Below are 20146 nucleotides of genomic sequence, written 5' to 3' on the forward strand. Positions count from 1 at the left end.
AGGAGGTCACTAAGATGATTGATGCAGGTAGGGCAGTAGATGTTGTCTATATGGACTTCAGTAAGGCCTTTGACAAGGTCCCTCATGGTAGACTAGTACAAAAGGTGAAGTCACACGGGATCAGGGGTGAACTGGCAAGGTGGATACAGAACTGGCTAGGCCATAGAAGGCAGAGGGTAGCAATGGAGGGATGCTTTTCTAATTGGAGGGCTGTGACCAGTGGTGTTCCACAGGGATCAGTGCTGGGACCTTTGCTCTTTGTAGTATATATAAATGATTTGGAGGAAAATGTAACTGGTCTGATTAGTAAGTTTGCAGACGACACAAAGGTTGGTGGAATTGCGGATAGCGATGAGGACTGTCTGAGGATACAGCAGGATTTAGATTGTCTGGAGACTTGGGCGGAGAGATGGCAGATGGAGTTTAACCTGGACAAATGTGAGGTAATGCATTTTGGAAGGGCTAATGCAGGTAGGGAATATACAGTGAATGGTAGAACCCTCAAGAGTATTGAAAGTCAAAGAGATCTAGGAGTACAGGTCCACAGATCACTGAAAGGGGCTACACAGGTGGAGAAGGTAGTCAAGAAGGCATACGGCATGCTTGCCTTCATTGGCCGGGGCATTGAGTATAAGAATTGGCAAGTCATGTTGCAGCTGTATAGAACCTTAGTTAGGCCACACTTGGAGTATAGTGTTCAATTCTGGTCGCCACACTACCAGAAGGATGTGGAGGCTTTAGAGAGGGTGCAGAAGAGATTTACCAGAATGTTGCCTGGTATGGAGGGCATAAGCTATGAGGAGCGATTGAATAAACTCGGTTTGTTCTCACTGGAACGAAGGAGGTTGAGGGGCGACCTGATAGAGGTATACAAAATTATGAGGGGCATAGACAGAGTGGATAGTCAGAGGCTTTTCCCCAGGGTAGAGGGGTCAATTACTAGGGGGCATAGGTTTAAGGTGAGAGGGGCAAAGTTTAGAGTAGATGTACGAGGCAAGTTTTTTACGCAGAGGGTAGTGGGTGCCTGGAACTCACTACCGGAGGAGGTAGTGGAGGCAGGGACGATAGGGACATTTAAGGGGCATCTTGACAAATATATGAATAGGATGGGAATAGAAGGATACGGACCCAGGAAGTGTAGAAGATTGTAGTTTAGTCGGGCAGTATGGTCGGCACGGGCTTGGAGGGCCGAAGGGCCTGTTCCTGTGCTGTACATTTCTTTGTTCTTTGTTTGTTCTTTGAGGTTGATTCCTGGTATCAAGTGGTTAGCATATGAGAAAAGGTTGAGCAATTTTGGCCTATACTCAATGGAGTTTAGAAGACTGAGGGGTGATCGTGTTGAAAAATACAAGGTTCTGAGGAGGCTTGACAGGGTAGATGAATGTTTCCTCTCGTGCGGAAATCTAGAACTGGGGGCACAATATAAAGATAGGGGACGGGATTCTCCGCCGGCGTGATTCTCCGTTATGCTGGCGCCCGGGAGTTTCCCGACAGCGTGGGGCTGCCCCACAATGGGAAACCCCATTGACCAGCATGGCGTAATGGAGAATCCCGCCGGCCGGGGCAGAAATGTGGCGAGGCGGGGCGGAGAATCCCGCCCAGGGGGTCTCCCATTTAAAGCTAGGAGGTGTAATTTCATCTCTCAGAGTGTTGTAAGTCTAATTCCCAGAGAGCAGTGGGAGCTGGGTCACTGAATATATTCAAGGTCGAGTTAGACATTCAGTTGTTAAGGCTACAATAAGCGTGGTACATTGGCGAGACCATGCAGATGCTGCGACAACGAATGAACGGACATCGCGCGACAATCACCAGGCAGGAATGTTCCCTTCCAGTCGGGGAACACTTCAGCAGTCAAGGGCATTCAGCCTCTGATCTCCGGGTAAGCGTTCTCCAAGGCGGCCTTCAGGACACGCGACAACTCAGAATCGCCGAGCAGAAGCTTAAAGCCAAGTTCCGCACACGAGTGTGGCCTCAACCGGGACCTGGGATTCATGTCGCATTACATTCATCCCCCACCATCTGGCCTGCGAAATCCTACCAACTGTCCTGGCTTGATACAATTCACACCTCTTTAACCTGGGGTTACCCGATCTCTGGATCTGTAAAGATTTAATCACCTGCTAATGCTCGCATTCCAAGCATTGTCTGGCATCTTTGAATTTGTCTATATATATGTTTCTGGAACATACCTCTTCATTCACCTGAGGAAGGAGCAGCGCTCCGAAAGCTAGTGACATCGAAACAAACCTGTTGAATTTTAACCTGGTGTTGTAAGACTTCTTACTGTACAATAAGATCAGCCATGATCCTATTAAATGGTGGAACAGGCTTGGTGAGCCAATTGAATGCCTCCTGCTTCTCTTTCTGATGATCTTTTGATTTGTCATGACCTGGGTTCATAGAAGTGTGCTTGCTGATAATTGTACCCATGAATCTCTGAAGGGAAAGTTGCCGGGTAGGAATCATCACCTATCCTCCATGAATAATGAACAGCGTATTTACAACTATGTAACTATATTGTGCCACGTGTCCATGGGAAGTGATGCAGGTGCTCGTGGTTGCAAAAGATGCATCTTCGTAGCATCAATAATTATATGCGTGATTTACCTTTTTATTAAGTATAACTTCCCTGTTAATTCATGTTAATATATTTTGGTTCAGATTCATATTAGGTAAAAGTTACAAAAGTGAAATCTTGGTGATTTCTTGATTCGGAAGTCATTCCTTAAATTTGCTTATGGTTCCCCCGCAGGGATCATAATATCAACAGTATAATAATAATCTTTATTAGTATCACAAGTAGGCTTACATTAACACTGCAATGAAGTTACTGTGAAAATCTCCTAGTCACCACACTATGGTGCCTGGTCAGGTACACGGAGGGAGAATTCAGAATGGCCAATTCACCTAACAAGCACATCTTTTAGGACTTATGGGAGGAAACCGGAGCACCCGGAGGAAACCCACGCAGACACGGGGAGAACGTGCAGACTCTGCAGTGATCCAAGCCGGGAATCAAACCCGGGTCCCTGACACTGTGAAGCAACAGTGTTAACCACAGTGCTACCGTGCTGCCCCAAGTACTGCCAGTTGAGGTACTATGGGGAATTCTCCCACCTGAGGACTAAGGTCTGTGGCCAGGTTGAGAATGTGGAGATTTTCTATTTTCCAAGGCTGGCAGGAAAATACGCCAAATCGTCCAGCCCTGACCTCATTAATTATGCAAACGGATATTTTCTACCATTCTCCCTGGCAGCTTAGGCCTGATGGCATGTAGTCTGCCTCCTACTCAGGCACAACATTACTAACCCACTATTGAAGAAAGACAGACTTCCTGAGAAAGAAGATGGACCTCTAGGAATATTCTGATGCTTGAAGTTGGACCCCCTCCAGGACAAAAAATCTGGAATGTCCACCTGCAGATGCTCCTCCTCCATCCACTGCAGTGGTGCTCTTGGGTCCAGGGTTGCCGTTCGCCTCCACTTTGAACTCCAGAGGCAGCCCCAAGCACTGGTCCGATGAGTCCCAACATCCACAGACCACATTGCTCCAAACGGGTTTCGCACTGCCATGTTTTCCCAATGGCACTGCGGGAATTGGCGCAGGTGATTTGACCTTCACCTGCATTCATTAGTAGGATGCAAATAAGTTTCATGCCGGCTGCCAGCAGGTTTCCCAATCCACCACAGTGGGCACAAGCGGAAGATCCCGTTGCGAAACCGATTTTTGGGCCTTCAGCCAAATCCACCCCCCCCCCAACCCTGCAACATTGAACACACTGGCGGGGTTTTGGTAAAATTACGCCCATGGTCTTATAACACAATGAAAAAATATATACTATTCCATCAGTCTAAGTTTTCCCACATTACTCATCAATATGACCTTGCTCACTGGTTCTGACTGCAGAAACTGTTGTGCTGTGGAACTGTGCCAGAAGAAATGAGCTGACTGGTCAAATTAATTGTGTGGGACCTTCACAGCTGTTAAAGTAAACAGATTACATCCCAATAACGTGGCCTTATTGCAAACAATAGTAATCAAATTCACACTAACCTATAACAAACTACATTCTAAATTACATGAATTTAAAACATTGTTCCAAATTAAGTACTTCAAAAGCAAAATCATACTTTGCCATAACTACATCGAAGTATCCAGTTAATCCACTTAACATGCAAATAATTAGCATTATGTTAACAAACTGATATACAGAGGGTGAACAAAAGATAATGTTCAAAGTGGATCTTTCAGAAAATTCAGACGATAGTAAGTAATCAAAAGGCTACTGATATGTAAAATGTCACAACTTTATATTAATATGAGAGAAATGGTGTAATGGTTTCTTTTTTTGGACATGCTGTAATCTCCTAACATAATATACTACGATGGGAGGTATAATTAAAACAAGGACATGCACGTTTGCTTGATGTATAAGAAAGTAATTTAAAACAATGTTCATAAATACAGGGAATCTCACAGGGGAAATAATTGAAATCATATAAAATTAAAGCATGCTGCACTACATAATTTTTTTTTAAAAATCCTGTTTTGATTCAAACAACCTTTATCCATATTATACCCAAGTACATCCCATGCAAAGAGGGACATCACCAATCCTCAACGGCATATTTTAAAACCCACATTCTTCCTGTGGGTTTAGCTGAACATCAAGACTACTTAGATTCTGCACCAGTGATGACGGAGCAGTGCTGGTCATGTCTGTGTTTAGTTTTGAAAGGTTCACTTTATTCTTAAACTTTAAATCATTTCAGGCAAGTTAACCAAGAAATATAAATGAGTCTTTATTTCTAAAGCTTTGATGTGGTGGAGTAACTTTCAATGACAAAGCACAATAGAGTTGCATTCAGACAATATACAGCATAACAAAAGATGAGTGCAGACAATTTGGTCAGCCCCTTTAATGAGCAAGTTCTCCGACTTTGCCTCAGAAACTAAGGCATACTAAGAGTTAAAAGGGGATAATTTTCCATTTAAAACAAAAGACAAAGGCAACAAAAACATTCATCTCAATAGGTAGGGGGGAAACGGAAATGTCCACTTATCCATTAGTAACCAGCATTTTAATGACAAAATATGAAAACATTACAAAAACTTCATTATATAATTATAAGCAACTCTACCTACTACATTATAATGAATAGCCAGTAAGCTAAAAATGACTTACCAACTTTACACACAGGTTTATTCTATCATAAGAGTAAAGTAATGTAAGTTGTTATTAGTGCAAGAGACTTACTGTCGGAAAATAACAGAAAAAGTACTATGTCACTGGCTATTAAAGCAAAGTATTAAATAAATAAGATAAATACAAGGCAGCTAATCTTGTTCCACAGTCAGTTTCACTGTTGATGAATCATCCACACAAAAAGCAAAGCAAACTCAAAATTAATACAAAGCTTATAGTTTACAAAATGTAATTTATCTCAATTTTCACCAATCATGTGACAGAATCCTATTGTAAGTAAAAGAGACACAGTAAACACTGGGATTTCCTTCTTTACTCTCTCCTTGTCCTTTTCCTCCTTGCCCGGACTGCAGACAAACATTTAGGCTCAACAGAGCTATGGATGATGGGCTATTTTCCCACTCCAGCATTCGAAAGAACACATCCAAATACCGTGGATAATAGTTGAAATGCTGTCAATCTTTCAATAATAGTAATCAGCTAATAAGAGGCATTTATGGCTATCACAGACTATTCAAAAGTTGAGGTTTCCTTGACTTCAGGTTATCAAGCAGAGCCAAGAGTTTAGAACGGGTATCTTAAATCATTAATTTTAATTATGAAATATGACAAGAAATATTATTGTACAAATTTTCTTGTAATCACGGACTAAATTTGCAACTATTTTACATGGAAATTAATACGATATTCAACCATTTTATTGTGCTACTGTAAAACAATTGAGAGGTTGCATTAAAGTACTACCGAAAAATGTAATTAATTTAAAACTTAAGAAAAATCAGTAACATGCAAGTTTCTATTTAGCAGATACCAAAATATAAAAGCTTAAACATTAGTAAGACAAGAAGATGTATCCAGGCTTTAAGTGGACAAAGCTTCATCTTGCATTTCACAAATCACAACATTAGTAAGCTTTGCAATCTGATGCTAAGCATTTCAGTTGGAAAAAGCTTTTGATTTCAAAATAAATTCAAGAAAATAACACTAGCAATGTTCTCAATGTGAGCTCTCTGTCATGGTCTGTGAGAGCGAAACTAAGAAAGTTTGTAACTCCAGAGACTTAAAAATAGAAACAATTTAGCAATTTTATATATAAATGCCAGCTTATTTAATTGTCAACAGCTTCCAATTCTGTTTCAGAATTTTTTCCTAATCACTTTCCTCAATATGCATAACTTATCCTGCCAGTTGTCATTTTGATTCACAATTACTCCATTCCATATGGATGAAGCTTAGAAGCCTGTGTTGGATCCCCAAGATGTAATTTTCTATTTCAGCAGATAAGTAATAACCAAGCTGCATGAATCTAAAAAATCAAATATATCAATGCCCACATGATTATCCCAACAATGCATTGTCAAAGGATAGAATTCAGTTGGGTTGGAGCCAAAATGTACAAACAGCATTAGGAAACCACATACAAAACAAGTCAAAAGCGTGGTCCCGAATTATCCATCCCAACTAAATTTCATAAGCATATTCCTACATGTTTAAAAAATATGTTTCTTCCTTAAAAGTCATAGAGCCACAGTGAACTGACTACACAGGTAAGTTAGTTTGTGATTAAAATTCATCACTGAACAGCCCAGCGGTGCAAATGTATGGGTGCATGATGCATTACAGCATTGCTAGTTGGGATTTGGACTAACTATAATTCTACATCGAGCTCCTGATTTTAGTCAGGTTATGTAGAGATGCTGTTTGGCACAGGCATGTACCTAAAACCTGTAAATAAGTCAAACACCAATAGCTCTATGATGATCAATGTATCCATGATTAGAATTGAAAGTATGTTAATACACCTGAACATGCAAATATATATGGGATTAAATACCTCCAGAAATTAACAGTATAATTTAGCATATGGATTTATAGATTTCAAACTATTTCCTGTCAGTTCAGAGTGTTGACTCCCACCCCCACAACCAACCAAGCACCTTAAATTCTGACTAGCAAAATTTTCAACCCCTTTCAATTTGAATTACGATAAACCTCAAATCTATTTTCTTAATTTTGCAGCGCACACTGTTGCACGTCCTCTTACATTTACTGATTTGAAATTCAATCTAAAGAACCACTACTTTAACATCTGTCCCGAATTTTGATAAATGTCAAGAGACTACCAAATCTAGGCATTCTAGACACAGCCGATTTCATTCCTTTGGAGGACACTCTACAAAATGTTTTGTATTACAAATAAAGGTATTCTTATAATGGATGAGTTTTTTGTAGTAAAATTGATGAGAATACGGTAGTATTAAAATTCCATAGCATGTACAAAGTCCGGTTTAACTGTTTAAAATTTCCCACACTATACAGGATAGCACCCAGTTAATTTTCTGAAGTATTATTCAGCTTAAACAATACATTTGAGTTAATGATTTTTTTTATTTGAAATTCCTCTAGGGCTGTTATTGATATTGACCTTCTGTTGCGGTGTATATCGGTGAATTCTGAATTATAAAGCCAACTTAACTTAATATGTTTTACACCCAAGATGCTGAACTTTAGAAGAAACTGGTTACATGTGTGTGTAACAAAAACAGAAAATACTGGACAATCTCAGCAGGTCTGACAGCATCTGTCAAAGCTCATCTTTGACAAAGAGTCATCCAGACTCAAAACCTTGTCTCTTTTCTTGCCACAGGTGCTGTCAGACCTGCTGAGATTGTCCAGTTTTTTCTGTTTTTGTTTCATATTTCAGCATCCGCAGTAATTTGCTTTTATATACATGTGCAGAAAATTAGTCTTAGCTGATGAGGTCTAAATTGTAATAATTGTCTAATTGTGCTAAGCCCATTAAATACAGAAAAATAACTAAATAAGGCTGAAGGAAAATGTTTTTGAAAACTGAAGTGAAATTTTAAGAAGTGATGAATACCTTTTTCTGTTGGTAGATAGCAAGACCTTATTTACTGTTTTTTTGTTTTAAGCCAAAGTGGCCTCCATCTACCATAGGAATACAATCAAATGCATCAGCAGCTAAGCTTAGAGCTGGTAGAATCTCTCCAAAGCAGATCTTATCAATAAAGGTTTTTGATGATTGCTGATACACTCACTCTCTCCAAAGCAGATCTGATCAATAAAGGTTTTTGATTGCTGATACACTCTCTCAAAGCAGATCTTATCAATAAAGGTTTTTGATGATTGCTGATGCAGAAATATGCAGATAAATTTAAGATCTACCATATTGTAGCATTATGACAGGAAAAAGACTACAGAATTAAGAATCCAACTATCAAAGCCCAAATCAGAAAAGAACTACCCAAAATAATTTATTTGTAAATATGATACAGGTGTGGCTGTTGTAGTGCTCTGCTTTGTATTCACACAATATTTTGTTTAATACAGGAGAATCCTGCGTTCTATGGCTTTGCGGCAGATAGGACATTCACTCATTCGATCACCGCAAAGCTGACATGTCCCATGTCCGCAGAGGAAGATCATATTCTTTAAGCGATCCAAACATACAGGACACATAGTCTGAAACAGAAAACACCGAAATTACCAATGACTATCGCTACTTCAGAATATGTAATACCCTGTGAGTATTTTGACACATTACACTGCAGTTCGGTCTTGTACAATATCATATTTATTGATATCTATTAGGGTTATACCAAAGTGATTGTGCACAACAGAAATTCTGTTGCATATAAAAAAGTTAGAACTATGGAAGCTGAATGAGGTATTTTCTCAAGACATATTAAATTAGCTCAGTTTGAACTACTAAGTAGTTCTTTACCGTGTTACAGAAATGTACATTCTATTGTTTGGTGCATTCAAATTGCTTCAAAAGTATGAAAGTGCTTCTCAGAGGCAAGGTGTAAGCAGTAAACCAAGCTAACCCCACACCATCTTTAGACAAACCAACTGAATGTCTGCCTCAAACATTTGGGCAATGTGGGCGGCATGATGGCACAGTGGTTGGCACTGCTGACTCATGTGCCGAGGAACCGGATTTGATTCTGGCCCCGGGTCACTGTCCGTGCGGAGTTTGCAATCTCCCTGTGTCTGCGTGGGTCTCACCGTCACAACCCAAAGATGTGCAGGGTAGGTGGATTGGCCACACTAAATTGTCCCTTAGTTGGAAAGAAAAGAATTGGCTATTTAAATTTTAAAATAACTTACTCAACAATGGTACTGTAGTCAAAAGAGACAATATAACTTTACACTAAAGAGCCTTAATAAAACAGGGGCATGCAGCAATCATATCATGTCCAGGTTTTCTCAGAAATGCGTATCTCTGTACATACCGTGCCGGTGATTTTAATTCTAAACTGTTATACGATTGGAGTAAAAATATTTTGGAAAAGTGCTGAAGCACATATGGCTACTAGTGGCCTTTTACTACATACAAGGCCAGCAAAAGCTTCAATTCTACATTTCTTTAAGAATCTCCCAACTAAGGTACAGAGAAATCCACACAGGTGAAGCTTCTGTTTGTCCGAATTGGAATATGTAATTCCGAGCACTGAACTGGGTATACAGCCTTGTTAGTTACAGACATTTCAGGTGCAGGACAGCAATAGCTATATTGTAGAGACTTCTCACGCTGTTAAAATTTAACAAGTTAACATGACACATTAACTTACACCGGTAAGTTGTCTTTTTTATTCATTCATAGATTGCTCACCCTTAATTGCCCTCGAGAAGGTGGTGGTGAGCTATCTTCTTGAACCGCTGTAGTCCATGTGGTGTAGATACACACACAGTGCTATTAGGGAGGGAGTTCCAAGGTTTTGACTCGTTGACAGTGAAGGAATGGCAATATATTTCCAAGTCAGGATGGTGAGACCCACTGCTTATCCAGTTCAGACTATGTTACCTGGCTTGCAGGGTTATCTGTTACAAAACTATTGCTATCCACACCCTATTTATGAGCTGGGACGGGGGGATCAATCATCAAGTGTCCTGGTGTTGTTAGTGTGCCAAGTTCAGTTAATGAATGACTGCATATACACAGGAGTATTGACCCAAATATAAACTTCTATTGCCAAAAGTGTCATCTTGGAGCCAGAGACTTTAATTATTGTCCCCCTCCTTCATATGTCAAGGCCTTGGTTTTATAACATATAATAAGTGACCACATGGTTTAGTCCTTGAGAGGGAAACAGCAGTTACAAGAAAGTCCTCATGAGCATCAGCCAAAATAATCCAAGTTCACCACAAAATACATGGTATAATGTATTGTGTCACATGACCACTACATGAACACTGGTGTTTCCACAGTTGGAACTGCAGATCTTCATGTTCACGAGAAGGTGGGAGCGCGGGCGAGGATGAGGGGGTGTGCGGGCGAGGAGGAGGGGGTGTGCGGGCGAGGAGGAGGGGAAGCGCGGGCGAGGAGGAGGGAGAGCGCGCCCATGAGGGAGGAAGAGCTCGCCTGCGAGAGGGCGTGAGCGTCCCCGTGAGAGGGGGAGAGCGTTCCCGTGAGAGGGGAAGAGCACGCCAATGAGAGGGGGAGCGCGCCCGTGAGAGACTGCGCGTGAGACTGCGCATGAGAGTGACTATGTGCAAGAGTGTGTTCACCTGAGCACAAGTGGCGAGAGTGCGTGCGTGAGTGAGGGGCGTGTGCATGCATACACATGAGTGAGGAGCAAAAGACCAAGAAAAATTGTTATAATCCACATGAATAATTAAGTATAAGCCCACGTCCTGCAATAAAACTTCAGTATTCAAACTAACTGGGCCAAATTGTTTATTTCTGTTGTTTAAATTATAGGTAATGAATTAAAATACTGCTATTTCTGCCAAAGCTATCTATTTGGAAGAATGGCGTACCTGCAAAACAATAAGGACTGAAGCTGAACTCAGAAAAAATAGTTGGTAAAGTAACTGGCTCCTCAACCACTTTACCTGTATTTTTTTACAAAATATGAGCATAATAAAGGTACATTTTTAGTCTGTTACAGGATGCTCTTAGTTATCATCCATCTCAAGTGTTTGGTTTCTGTTCAGTTCTCAAAGCGGAAAGTGGATTGAAATCATTTTTCAATTTGAGCAGCATTTTACCTGTTCCTTGATATCCTGTAACTGTTGCTGGAGCTTCTGTACATCTGCATTGACGTTAGTATTGTCCTTGTCTCGTTGAAGAGGAGTAATGTTTCCACTACCTGCAACAGAAGGAAACTTTTGCTCTAAGAATTTCAAGATGGCTTTTCAATAGTTTAACCTCCAAGGAAATATATGACTGCCAATGATCAAATCAAATAGCATCTACAAAAATTAATTTGGTAACAAGTTAAACACTGAAATGACACTTCTTCACTTAGTTATCTATAATTTCACTGTATTAATGCCTGGACTTCATCCAACGGTGTTTATATAAATTTCCCTTTTAAAAGTATTCATTTTCAGCTTCGTGCTGTTTTATAAAGGTTTTCATGGGCTTAAATGTACTCACTGTCTTCACTCATCTCCCAGTACTCAAATGAAAGCCTTTCTACTGCTTCACTTCATTCCTTAACACCTGTGCATTAACATGGTAAAGGTCCTGCCAGTCCAGTATTGATTGACAAAAGCTTCCTCTCATTGCTCTTAAAGAACAAAGAAATGTACAGCACAGGAACAGGCCCTTCGGCCCTCCAAGCCCGTGCCGACCATGCTGCCCGACTAAAGATTCTTTAACTCCCATTTATTCCCTAGTGTCCCAAATAAATTTCCATTTCTCCATGCAGGATTACAAAAATCCTTCATCGGCTCCATTTGTCCCCTTTGCATCCGTTGGTTGGCACCCAACTCTTCCAACAGAATGCTGCTTGAACCAATTTGTTCAATTGGCTTGTGAGTGTCTGAGAAGTGGGGATCTGCTAGGCCACAAGGTTATATATTGTAGTGGAAAACAGGTCCGTTGTTGCTGATGGCCTTCAGTGCCTCACAGGTGCCCAATTTTGAGCTGTGTTAACCTATTCTACTGCAGGTAGAGGTAATGTCAAATGATGCGGTGGACAGTGTCTCAGAGGTGGGCAAGTGCTGGGGATCCCACAAGAACTGTTCCAGAGGTCAGGCCAACAATGCTGTCATGGGCAGGCACATCTGCAAAGGTAGATTGGTGAGGGAGGGTTCAAGTAGGGTATACCCTCGTATCGGTTCTCTCACCACCCGCAAGCCGAATCTGGTGGCTGAGACCAACTAGAGCAGTTGGCTCGTTGGCCAAGGGGTATGATTCTCGCTTAGGGGTTTCCACTGCAATAAAATACGACAGGTCCTGGGTTCAAATCCCAGGCGAGCCCTGCAAACCATTCTTCTGGGTGGCACGGTGGTTAGCACTGCTGCCTCACAGCGCCAGGAACCTGGGTTCAATTCCAGCCTTGGGTGACAGTCTGTGTGCAGTGTGCACGTTCTCCCCGTGTCTGCATGGGTTTCCTCCCACAGTCCAAAGATGCACGGATTAGGTTGATTGACCATGCTAAATTGCCCCTTGGTGTACAAAGGTTAGGTGGGGTTATGGGATCGAGGGGGGATGGGCATAGGTAGAGTGCTCTTTCAGAGGGTCAGCGCAGACTCGATAGGCCGAATGGCTTCCTTCTGCACAGTAGGGATACTATTCTATAGGATTCAGCCAGTAATGTCAGTGGTTCCCATTCTTGGTGATGGGACATTGAAGAGACCCACATAGAGTACACTGTATGTCTTGTTACCTGCGGTGCTTCCTCCATGGAAAATAACTGAATTCATCAACTTAGGGCGAGCAGGACGTAATAATCAGTGCAAGCTTTCCTTTCCCAAATATAACAGGAAGCAATCAGGTGTCACAGATATAGGTTGAGAGGCAGTAGATTTAGAACTGAGATGAGGAGGAACTACCTCTCGCAGAGTGTGGTGAATTTGTGGAACTCGCTGCCCTATAATGTGGTGGAGTCTGAATCATTAAATGGTTTCAAGAAGGAGATAGATATATTTCTGATAAAAAGAGCATTAAAGGGATCTGGGAACAGGTAAGGAGGTGGATTTGAGACCACGAAGGAATCAGCCATGATCTGACTGAATGGCAGAGCAGTCTCGAAGGCTGAATTGCATACTACTCTAATTCCTATGTTCAAATGCTGAGTCTTCCAAGGACACTTAAACCAACCTCACCACAAACCCAGCTGTATACTTCTGTGCATTAGCTCCAAGAGGTTTGTTCTGCCAGTAAAATAAGACGGACCTAGGGATGGTATCAAAGGAGTCTTGGACATTGACTACTAAGTATGATTTGGAGAGAATACGGTAGCATTGTGGTTAACACAATTGCTTCACAGCTCCAGGGTCCCAGATTCGATTCCCGGCTTGGGTCACTGTCTGTGCGGAATCTGCACATTCTCCCCGTGAGCGTAGCTTTCCTCCGGGTGCTCCGGTTTCCTCCCAAAGTCCAAAGATGTGCGGGTAAGGTGGATTGGCCATGCTCAATTGTCCTTAGTGTCCAAAATTGCAAAGTTGGGTGGGGTTACTGGGTAATGGGAATAGGGTGGAGGTGTGGGCTTGGGTGGGGTGCTCTTTCCAAGAGCCAGTGCAGAATTGATGGGCTGAATGGCCTCCTTCTGCACTGTAAATTCTATGATTCTATGATAAGTCATGGTGTCACTTGACAAGTCTGCCGGGCAGCTCACCCAATTTAGAGCTAGCACCAGATTATTAGTCAGGGAGGCTCTGCAGGGCTGCTTGGGCCGCTGTACCTTTATCCCATCCTGATTTAGTAGTAGGCTGCAGCTCACAGTTAGGTTTTATTTTAATTTTGTAACGAAGCATAGTGCTGTATTCGAGTCTGAAGTCCATCATGTCACTCTCCAATTTTTACGGCCTCAAATCACAATTTCCAATCAGTTAAATTGTAGATAGTTTTATGTAATATGTTCACAGTAAATAGCTTGAATTTCCCAATGACATTTACTGTTGAGTATAAATTAATTTAGACTGGGCATAAATTCAGGTTCTGGGGTGGAAGCATCTAATATGCAGGTCTCCAGAATAACATTTTAAAATGCACCAGCATTTTTGACAGCTAACGTATTTATCAATCTGGTAAAATAATGAAAGAAGTTATCAAAAACAAATTTAATAGAATAGTGATTTAATAGAATTGAGTGATTTAAATTTTCATCTGCCAAAATCATTTCCATGCTAAAATGCTACATTTTCTTCTGTAAGGTGGTGACTGGAAGATTCAAGGCAAGTTGTGACCACATCATACGTAACTAGCGACAGCAGTTGGACAGCATTCTATTAAAAAAAACTGTTGATTAATTTTGAAGCACACTTTTATGCATGAGATGGGGTGTCATCAGAGGGCTGGATGATTATTTTCAGTGGAGACTGATGGAATTTTTTTTTTTTTTTTTTAAAAAGAACCCTGTCATGGCAGATGTAACATCACATAACAGGAACTCAGCTGGAGAGAGGAAATAGATCTCAGGTCAGAATAGAAAACTGACTGTTCATTGAGACATTTTACTACGTTAAAGGTGCTATATAAATGCAAGGTGTGGTAATGTTGTTGAATCAATGGTGACACTGGAGTGAAGAGATGCCAACAACTTGCATCTCTTGTTGTCTGGTCAATAAGTGGTTAAATAAAATCTATGGGGAATGAATCCAAGAGCAATGAAAAACCTGGAAAACTAGGTTAATCTGCATGAGACACTACATAGTACATCATCTAGCTCATGATAAAAATAGCACTCATTTGTAATTTGTGGCAATAACAGTATTAATACTGTACCGGATAATGTGGTCAAGGAGAAGCCACAATGAGATTGGCTGCAGGGGATGGGAGCAGCAATTTACGAGACAAAAGAAAGCACAAGTGCAATTTTCACAAGGAATACCCACAGAAGTGTACGCAGATTATGATGTCAAACAATTATTATTATTGAACATTATTTACTTATAATCATGAAATATACCTATGTGGTAGAAAATTATTTTAGGTTGTCAGGAGTATAGTGGAGTACATGGTTGATAACCAATTTTGACATATAGGTTCCATTATGATTCAAACCCTAATGTGCAGATAAGAGATACATTTTAAAATATATATTTCTAAATGATTAAATGACATCTAGTGGTTGTGATAGGTAGTACTACAAACCTTTCTCAAATTACATATCCACTCTTCCAGGTGCAGAGTAGCACACAACAGGAGTATATGTCAGAATACGTTATTGTAAAGGGTAGTACATGTTACACAGCCTGTCTCCGATTTCCATTCAAGAGCATACCATTCTCCAGATCCCACATTCTGGTGGGCATACCTGGCATGCACTGTACTATAGCTTGAGCAGAAAAGCAGAAAATTACCCCTCATCTTTGATACAATGAGCAAAATATGATATAACCTTTTTGCTGGAAGTGAGTAGATTCAAGATTTAACATGCAGCTATAAAATTACAACACAGAATCAAGGCTAAGGGAGGAGGGGGAAATTTTTTTTAAAATAGCCCTGGTTCCCATTTTTGCTTACCAACAACAGACCTCCACAGGTCATGTACATTTTTAGGCGATGGATAAGTACAAGTTAAACTTAGTTCTGATGCCACTAGAACTGAATAACCCAGATTCTGCATTTAAACGTAGAAGCCTATCATAGTCACTTGGTACCCTTATCGGTTATAAAACTTTGCAGAAATCTTTTTTTTTAAAATTATTTAAAATTGTTTAAAAATAATAAAAAAGACTTATGTTTACATTGAGCTTTTGACAACCACCGGATGCCCCAAAGTGCTTGTGACCAGCAAATAGTAATATTTTAATGACTTGCGTTTGTGATGCTGACTGAAGGATAAATTTTGACTAAGACGTGAGATCTTTTTCAAGATATTGCCTAGGTTTAGCAACTCATCCAAAGATGACACTTCTAATCGTACAGCTCGCCTCAGCTCGTTCCATGATTGTGCCTCTGCCACATTCAAGGAATGGCGATATAGTGGCATGACTCCACGATGGCACAGTTGATAGCACAGCTGCCTCACAGCTCCAGGGACCCGGGTTCAATTCCGGCCTTGGGTGACTGTGTGGAGTTCGCACATTCTCCCCGTGTCTGCGTGGTTTACTCCGGGTGCTCCGGTTTCCTCCCACAGTCCAAAGATGTGCAGATTAGGTGGATTGGCCATGCCAAACTGCCCCTAAGTGTCCAAAAGGTTAGGTAGGGTTATGGGGATAGGTTGGGGGAGCGGGCCAATGTAGGGTGCTCTTTCAGAGGATCATGAGCAGTATGGCCTCCTTCTTCACTGTAGTGATTTTGTGATGTATTGTGTATTGTGTATTTAAATCAGCCAATTCCAGCCTTGTATTCTTCCTGTCACAAAAAATACTGATTTTGCTCTTCTAGTTTGGACTTGACTTTTTTCACCATTTGATAACATAGTAACCAAGTCGGTCTCATTTATACATTAAAACAGGATGTCACACGAGTGAAAATGGGATTAATTGTACAAATTAATTCTCATGCATACAATCGGTTGAAAAAAAATCTAGAATTAAATGTAATGAAAATCATAAGAAAATTTAAAAGATGGATGATAAGAAGTCACTCACTAAGGTCATCATTGTAATCTTCCGTACCTTTCCCACCACAACACATGATAAAAGGCACTCTTCGCTCCACTATAGCCCGGCACTGAACACACTTTTTCATTAGGCTTGCACAATCTGAGAATGTTTAAAAATAATAAAAAAGACTTATGTTTACATTGAGCTTTTGACAACCACCGGATGCCCCAAAGTGCTTGTGACCAGCAAATAGTAATATTTTAATGACTTGCGTTTGTGATGCTGACTGAAGGATAAATTTTGACTAAGACGTGAGATCTTTTTCAAGATATTGCCGTGGGATCTTTTACGTTCACCTGAGAGAGCATGTGGAGCCTAGGTTTAGCAACTCATCCAAAGATGACACTTCTAATCGTACAGCTCGCCTCAGCTCGTTCCATGATTGTGCCTCTGCCACATTCAAGGAATGGCGATATAGTTCCAATTCAGGGTGGTCTGGAGGGGATCTTGCATACATCTGCTACCTTTGTTCTTCAAGGTGGTAGACGTTGAGGGTATGGAGGGTGCAGTTGAATGAGCCTTGGTCCTGGATGGTGTCATTAATCCAGGCAAGTAATAAATATTCCACCAGACCTCTGACTTATGTTTTGTGGAAGTCTTTGGGAAGTCAGGAGGTGAGTTACCAGCCTCAGAATTCCCATCCTCTGACCTTTATAAATTATGAAAAGAACAATTCCCAGTGTTTGTGCTATTGAAAGCTTAGTTTAACCTGATGAAAATATATTGATCCTGGGGAAAGAAAATTGAATTAAGTGGATCATTACACCGTTATATTTAAAACTGCACTACAACAAATAATACATTTTACAAATGATCAACAATGAATAAAACAATTTACAATTTCAATTTCTGAATTCAGTTGAATATTTATTAATCCAAAATGTATTACCTACCACTTGTATTTCAACAGTATTTTCTGAAGTGCCTTCACAAACAAATCTTGGCAGCAGAGCAAGTCAGGCCCAGCACAGATTCCCAAGTGCTCCTTAAACAGATGTTAGGGCCCAAATGAATACTTCATAGGATGCTTGAGAGGCCTAAACATTAGGCTCGTCAAATTTAATGGAACGCCAGTGCACACTGGGTGTGGGCTGTCCAAGTGAACAATCACAAGACCAGTAAAAGGAGTTTAAAGGTTTAAACCAGCTGAATCAAAGCTGGTCGCATTGGACAACTTGAGCACTTAACATGGAATCTTGGGGCTACACAATATTTAAATCCATGTTCCAATTCATTCTTGGAATTCTTGGGAGATTTTATTGTTCTGCTTCAGGATTTCCTGACCAATAAAACGAAGGAAATTCCAAGCCCACAATATTCAGGTGAAGGAGAATGAATAAAACAAATACAACAGAGTGGCTGGATTTTGTGAATCAGATTGCTGGCAGCCTCAGTTCAGAGAGTAAGTCAAACAGACCAAACTTCATAGAAATTCCAAGTTATTAACATAATTTTAGGCTGCATATCAACTTAAACTTGGAATTACACTTGGGCACATCAGGCACTCTTCAATAACCAGCTTTGAATGTTTGATGACAGTGGCACCTTAATTTAGAATGTACAAACATACATGCGTACATACTAAATAGGAGCCGAAGTAGGCCATTCGGCCCTTCAAGGCTGCTCCGCCATTCAATATAATCATGGTTGCACCCAATGGCACTTTCATCAAATTTATTTAAACAAAAATTTTAATTAAATTCATACTGATATTATTCATGAAGCATTTTATTTGAATTGTCCATGAAGAGACAAAATTTGGCCTGCGTTCATGCACTATTTACATTATTCCGCTAATATGCACTGAAGTAGTAATGTAAGGATCTGCACATAACCATTCCAGAGGTTAATTGTGTGCTGTGATCACATCAGATTTTGAAACTTCAGTGAAAAAGCAAAATGTTCCCTAGAAGCAAATATCAGAAAATGTAAATTCAAAGCATGATGAATTAAATTCATTACACTCACTCTCACAGGCGCACATATGACCACAAGGCTGAAAAAGCACTGCTGCCTTCTTGTCAGAACATACTACACATTCCTCAATCTGTGGGTAATAAAACACACTTCATGTTAGTCTGAAAATAAAAAATTTACCAATAATTCCTTTTTTACAAACTAGCTCAAAACAACATAGTTTCTAACGCCCTGCAACTTCTACTCAGATTGTCATAGAGTTAATGTTTGCATCAAAGATGGGCCAAGAAAAGAATGTAAAATATGACAGTTTGTAACAACATAATGCAATAAACAATTAAAAGCACAATTAGGTGCAAAAGTGCATACACCTACTAAATGTATGTCAGTAATAAAAAATAAATAAATAAAGTTATGCAGTTATACTGGCCTTTGGATCAGATTAAACCACCAAGAATTGAGTTGTCCCTGTATACTCAATACAACCAAATTTCAACTTGATTCACATTAAGGGACAGAAAATATGGAATGGCGAAATGCAGAAAATGGCAAAATCAGATTGAGGGAAAAATGTGGATTGGGGAGAAGAAGAGGGGAGACAGAAAGTAGCAAAGTGAATACATATTTAGGAAAGGATGGACAGGTATCAGTTCATCCTCACATACCAGATCCCCTAATGCATCTACCACCAAGGTTCAACTCAAGAGCAGCAAACTGGTGGGACTTCATAACTCTCATACCATCACAAAAGTAGAGGATCCAGGGAAATTGAGAAAGAAGTGAGGGGTTTGAAAAAAAGGACATGTATTTTGTTTTTACCTTTGTTCGAGACTGAACCTGGTCTTTACAGATGAGGCATTTTTTAACACGTGGTGAACAGAGAGAACAAGTCGCAATGTGTCCACAAGGTCCAAACAAAGTGTCGCGTTTCATGTCTGAACAAACCATGCATTCTTCCAAAGTTTCTGTGTCATTGTTAATCATAGAAGGGCTACGTGATCCCACCTGTCCACTGGAATAAGGAAAACATCAATTTTATATACCAATTATAATTGAATCAGCTCCCTGTTGAGATCAAATGTGAAAATCAAATCCTAAAATTCAAGTCAAATTAAGTAGAAAAGTATGCTCGGTGCTTCTCAGCAATCATTTAATTGTCCAGCTCTCAACCCCGACTCTTTTGAAGATACTGGCCTTTGGATCAGATTTGTCCTCATGTACTTTGTCCAGTGATTTTTGTTTATTTATGAATCTTGACATGTACACTTCCAATGGACAGTAATCTGCAGTGTTCCCTCTTTGCTGGGCAGGAGAATGTTCCCTATACAGCACAGACAGGCCAACCACAAGCAACATTTCCCTTTATGCTGCGTACATGCGCAGTTGCACTTTGATCTTAAAGGAAACTTGCAGTACAACAGGCCAGGCCAGCCAACAGCAAACCGAAGTTAGTGAGAAAACTGGCAGATGCCGAATTTCCCACTCCCCATC

General features: G+C 40.4%; 1 protein-coding gene across 2 annotated transcripts in view; it reads right to left on the bottom strand.

Moving 5' to 3' along the window:
• Nucleotides 1-4786: 4786 nt before the first annotated feature.
• mib1 (MIB E3 ubiquitin protein ligase 1) overlaps nucleotides 4787-20146 on the bottom strand; it is a 220688-nt gene continuing 205328 nt past the window's right edge. Inside the window, exons 17-21 of one of the 2 annotated variants that reach the window (XM_072467454.1) lie at nucleotides 19475-19667; nucleotides 18707-18785; nucleotides 16751-16837; nucleotides 11222-11322; nucleotides 4787-8689 (exon numbers count right to left, since the gene is read on the bottom strand). In XM_072467454.1, the coding sequence (XP_072323555.1) occupies nucleotides 8549-8689; nucleotides 11222-11322; nucleotides 16751-16837; nucleotides 18707-18785; nucleotides 19475-19667 (601 nt within the window). In that variant the 3' untranslated portion in view covers nucleotides 4787-8548. Of the gene's footprint in view, nucleotides 8690-11221; nucleotides 11323-16723; nucleotides 16838-18706; nucleotides 18786-19474; nucleotides 19668-20146 lie in introns of both variants that reach the window. The other variant, XM_072467453.1, reaches the window with a different exon arrangement.

Source organism: Scyliorhinus torazame, chromosome 11 (genome assembly GCF_047496885.1).
Source record: "Scyliorhinus torazame isolate Kashiwa2021f chromosome 11, sScyTor2.1, whole genome shotgun sequence".
NCBI classification, from domain to species: Eukaryota; Metazoa; Chordata; class Chondrichthyes; order Carcharhiniformes; family Scyliorhinidae; genus Scyliorhinus; species Scyliorhinus torazame.